General features: G+C 40.9%; 1 protein-coding gene across 1 annotated transcript; it reads left to right on the top strand.

Annotated features, from left to right (window-relative positions):
• The first annotated feature begins 2,418 nt into the window (after positions 1 to 2,418).
• On the top strand, positions 2,419 to 3,209 carry LOC119328384 (zinc finger protein ZAT9-like). The gene has a single exon (XM_037601376.1). The coding sequence runs from the start codon at positions 2,439 to 2,441 to the stop codon at positions 2,982 to 2,984; it is 546 nt and encodes a 181-aa protein (XP_037457273.1). The 5' UTR covers positions 2,419 to 2,438; the 3' UTR covers positions 2,985 to 3,209.
• Positions 3,210 to 5,574: the final 2,365 nt, after the last annotated feature.

The raw sequence follows: 5,574 nt of genomic DNA, 5'->3' as shown, positions 1-5,574 counted from the left end.
AGGGTCCAAGTCTCCTGGATCATGTTCAGTGAGAAAATCACGTTCCCAAAGATTTTATTCCGTTTGGACTCCGTTTGATATTCCGTTTCTTCGAAACACTGAAATAGGCAAAAAAAAAACAATTCTGGGCTGGGCCTCCGGTTAATAGGTTAGTCCGAAAAATAATATAAAAGTGGAAAATAAAGCCGAATATAGTCCAAAACAGTAGATAATATAGCATGGAGCAATGAAAAATTATAGATACGTTGGAGACGTATCAGGCATCCCCAAGCTTAATTCCTGGTCGTCCTCGAGTAGGTAAATGATAAAAAGAGTATTTTTGATGCGGAGTGCTACTTGGCATAATTTCAATGCAAATCTTCTTAATTGTGGTATGGATATTCAGATTAGAGAGATTCAAGACAAAAGTTTATATTGACACAAAAATAATAATACTTCAAGCATACTAACAAAGCAATCATGTCTTCTCAAAATAACATGGCCAAAGAAAGTTATCCCTACAAAATCATATAGTCTGGCTATACTCTATCTTCACCACACAAAGTATTTAAATCATGCACAACCCCGATGACAAGCCAAGCAATTGTTTCATACTCTAACTTTTTCAAAACTTTTTCAATCTTCACGCAATACATGAGCGTGAGCCATGAATATAGCACTATAGGTGGAATAGAAGGGTGGTTGTGGAGAAGACAAAAAGGAGGAGAAGATAGTCTCACATCAACTAGGCGTATCAACATGCTATGGAGATGCCCATCAATAGATATCAATGTGAGTGAGTAGGGATTGCCATGCAATGGATGCACTAGAGCTATAAGTATATGAAAGCTCAAAAAGAAACTAAGTGGGTGTGCATCCAACTTGCTTGCTCATGAAGACCCAGGGCAATTTGAGGAAGCCCATCATTGGAATATACAAGCCAAGTTCTATATGAAAATACTACATGTCTTACAAGTAGAAGAAAAAAGGGACATGAAAGAGAATTGTGAGTTGAGAACATCCTTTGAAGCTTCAGCCCCGAGCAACATCACAAAGATGGCGTTCCACATGGTAAAGCAGGGGGCGCGTTCTGAAGATGATGTGTGTCGTTGTGAGGAGTGAGAGGCGGGGAAGGAGCTAGCACCATTTGTGAGGAGGTATTTGTTAGCAATGATCACAAACTAGAATGTGGCTTAGCCAGGGACGAAGCCAAGGCAGGGGAGATACATACCACTAAAATTTAGACGGGCCCAAGTAGGAATTGTTTCTTTTTTACATATATGATTGAAGGGTATATGTAAAAAAATCAATCTTAGTGGGCACAATGACCACGCGCTAAATGGCACCCTCTCAAAATGAACCACTCATTGATCGACCATGACTATTTTTTAGGGACCGATACCTGGTTTTCTCGATGGAATCCTACATAGGCGGTCTAGGGTTTTTACTACGGCACAACAATGGACATCATGCATTCTTCTCGATGGAAATCTAGATCTAGTGGTCCTCCTTTTACTTTAAAGATCAGTGTGTCCACCGAGCGCCACACATATGGAGACTAGTGAGTTAATTGGCTTCTTGCGATGGAGAGAGGCTTAATGAACCTATGGGCTATAATTTTTCCTATGGAATATGCAAGTCGTGGCTGGAGCCCAAGGGAAGACAAGATATTAGAATGCTCTAGGAGGGTAAGACCATAAAGTCCAACAGCCAAAAGCGCACAGCTTGTAAGAGGGTTAGGACGGTGCTCAATATTGATGTCATCAAAATATATGTGCAAAATACCAAACCAGCCCACAGGTTTTGCAAAATCTAGGGGTGGCTTCTCTACCCAACTAGAAACTGAAATTACAAACACTTCCTTCTAGAAGTGAAATTACGATATACCAACATCGGATATGGCTGCACTATATGGAAGCTTCCTAGTGTTTTTTCCTTGCGAAAAGGGAAGCTTCCTAGTTGAGACCAAACCATATAAAGTAGGTTGCAATGCTTACATAGGCTCAGCCTTGACGATCCTGGAACAACCAACGTCAGATTTGACAAAACCTTTTGTTGTCTCCTTTTCTTTTCCTCAATCCTTTTTGTTTTTGTTCCTTTTCCTATCTGGATTAGTAGTTAGGGCGCTGTGATTGCAAATATTGTTATAGGGCATAAATAGGATGGCACCTGCACTGCACATACCGGCATCTTTCCACCAAGTAAAACCAAGTAAAAAGGAAATGTTTCTTAGAAAAGCTTACAGTCTCCCCACCGATGACACTAATATAGATTAATAAAGACCACATAGTACTAGATAAACAGATACTCTAAGTACTAGTACATTGATAGATGGTGCTGCGGCGGTGCGGCCCACCTACTCAGCAGTCCCAAGCCGCTACACATACATAAATACACAGTGCATCTAGAGTGTCCATAGTCCATACACAAATACAGAAACGGCAGCCACAACCCACAACATGCACAACGGATCGAGCTCGCAAGTGTTCATCATGCCCGCTGCCGGCCATGTCCACTACCTTGTCGCGGGAGGCTCCGGAGGAGGCGACGAGCCCAGGTACCCCTGGACCTTCAAGTCCCTGCACGAGGTGGATGCCGTCGTCCCTGCCATCGCCCGTGGCAGCAAGAGGCCGGCCGCCGTCCCCGGTGGAGCACAGGTAGAGCCCTACGGGTGCCCCATCTGCTTCCGCGTGTTTGCCACTGCCAAGGCCGTCCATGGCCACATGCGCAGCCACACGGACCGCACCTGGCGCGGCATGGAGCCGCCCCGGCCGCCGCCCCTGGGCGAGATCCGTTACCCGTACGTGTGCGACCGCTGCAAGATGCCGTTCCAGACGCGGCAGGCGCTCGGCGGCCACCGCGCCAGCCACAATGGTAAGAAAGGCTGCTCCTGGCTCGAAAGAGAGGAGCTTGCCGCCGCCGAAGAAGCTCGGAAGCCCGTCGTGTTCGGCGTTGATCTGAACCTTCCGGCTCCCGAGGCAGATCAGGAACAGGGGGAGGAGTAGTAGGAGTGATCAACAGATCGATCGAGCAGCTTGCTAGTGTTCTCAGTTGACAGTTGCTGGAGCTGTGCTTGCGTGTGCTATATTTGGTGTTTAGCTTCTCCGATATTATATTCTGCCTTCCTTCTCTTTGACTTTGTGTTTCGAGACTTGGGTTGCAAATAGCTCTCGATCGATCGATCCCCGCTTAATAGATAAATAAATGAAGAGTGCAATTAAGCTGCTATATATATGTGTGTGTGTCAGATTGTGTTTGATACTTTGATGCAGCTAGAACTAATTTTTCAGGTTATTTCATGTGATTCTTTGTTTCTTTAGCTGATTTGGTGCTGTTTTACTTGAAATTAGCCGGTCTACCATTAGATCTATAGGTTAACGACCTTGTGTCCAGCTCCAGCAATTCTGTATGGTGAATTAAATTATTTATTAATGAGTTGCATTAATCCATAGCTAGCTTGATTTTGCACGCATATATCTTATTTCTCAACAGTTCCAAAGAGAATCACATGAGTTTTTTTCCAGGTGTTGTGCCTATTTTATTTTATATAGAGATAGGAAAAGGAGGAAAAGGGTCACAATGTATATGCATGAGATTAATGGATGATAAACGGGTCGATCCAGTCCTAGTATGATATACTCTCATTAATTGCACTGTGATTTCCAAATCTTTTCTTCCTTAGCAGAAAGAAAAAGTGGCTTTGCAAAAAAGAACAGAATTAGTTTGAGTATTTATGTCTTTTAGTGAAACATGAAGTGTGCCGTGTGCATTACATACCATTTCCCAAGTTAACGATGCTGCATCACATGTATATATCGGAGATATGTATATTGGCATCATTGGAGTAATTAATGCATTCTATCTGGACTCTTTATGCTATAATAGTGTCCTTGTTTCTATATAGGAAATGAGAAGGACAATGGGGCCAAAAAATATTTTTGAAACAAAAAAAAAATCCATATTTTCATGAAACAAAACCATGTTTGTCAAACACATTGTTACTCAAAACCAATGTTTCATTTTCACCTTCATGGATATACATTTATAATGTAGCGCACAACATAGCATCAGACACAAACATAACTGTCCGAATCCGAGTCGGATTCGGATGTCTATTTCGGACATCAGAGATTTCCGCATATTGGAAGACAATTGGACTTGGATATGTGTGTTGAATCCATCGCAGTCCAAGAGATTGGGTATGACTGAGTTTGACATGACAATTATAAGTCGGACATGGATACAACCGTAAACATCAGACTTAATGATATTGCTTCGCAATGTATATATATGTGGGGGATATATTAGCATCATTAGAGTAATTAATGCACTCTATTTCGACTTTATATATGTTATAGGAGTCTCATTGTTTCTATATAGGAAATCAGAAGAACAAAGGGGCCAAGAAATATTTTTGAAACAAAAAAAAAATCATATTTTCATGAAACAAAACCATGTATGCCGAATACAATGTTACTCAAAACCAATGTTACATTTTCAGCTGCATGGATATACATTTATAGTGCTAGTGCGTTGCACAACATCAGACATAAACACAACTGTCCGAATCGGACTCGGATTCGGATGTCTAATTCGACCATTAGAGATCTCCGCGTAGCCGAAGACAATCTGACATGGATATGTGTGTTAAATCTGTGGCAATCCTAGAGGATTGGGTATGACTGAAAGGTTGACGTGACAATTATCAGTCTCACATGGATACAAGTGTAACCACCGGACTTATATTTATTTGATCATCCGACTTAATGTTTTTTTAGGGAAGAACCTACCTCATAAAGCATCTATTGGTTATATATAAATATATCCCATATAGTTTTTTTGTAATAATTACCCAAGAAAAATTAAGAATTATGTCACACTTGCAACTTAAAACAACACAAAATAAATAGTTGCTAGCTATTACAGAATACTGTTACAGAAATGCTAGTTAGAGAATACCCATGTAACCGTCAACTACCATTTCCTACACACTAATCACGTCTATAGCTATATAGTCCTAGTACCACCGAGTTGTGTCAAGCATCGGGTGCCTTGCATGGATATAAAAACATAAACCACAGCCCATGATGAGGAGGAGGTCAACATCACAGGCCTTCATAGGTCCCTTGGAAACGTAATTAGCTCGATAATTGCCAAATAAAAGAGTGCACGTTTTAGCAAAAATGCCAAATGAAGGCTTTAATTTTGAAAATTCAAATTCATACTTTGACTTTTCAAAAACTATTTGAAAATAGACATATAACAAAAGAGACATTGTACATGTGTGCAAATTTTCCTGATGAAATAGGTTAAAATGAGAGCTAAATGAAAAACAAATTTGTGGCTTTTCAGCACACGTATTGTTCCTCCCCATAATCCAATATTTGTTTTGTGCAACTCACAATTCAAGATATCTCATCCCAAAATTTTGCACATGTATACATTACATCCTTGTGTCCCTGGCCATATGTAAATACATGTCCAATGCAATGATACCCAGACTATAGTGCAACGTTCATGCAGGATTCCACATTTTACATGCCCATGTTGATGAGGGCCCAATATTATATAAGATCACATTGAATAACCTATAAG

Source organism: Triticum dicoccoides, chromosome 7A (genome assembly GCF_002162155.2).
Source record: "Triticum dicoccoides isolate Atlit2015 ecotype Zavitan chromosome 7A, WEW_v2.0, whole genome shotgun sequence".
NCBI lineage: Eukaryota > Viridiplantae > Streptophyta > Magnoliopsida > Poales > Poaceae > Triticum > Triticum dicoccoides.
This window is presented reverse-complemented; position numbering and strand designations above follow the sequence as displayed.

Bases quoted from the DNA above. Each gene is read 5' to 3' on its own strand.
- LOC119328384 (XM_037601376.1), top strand. From the start codon at position 2,439: ATGCACAACGGATCGAGCTCGCAAGTGTTCATCATGCCCGCTGCCGGC.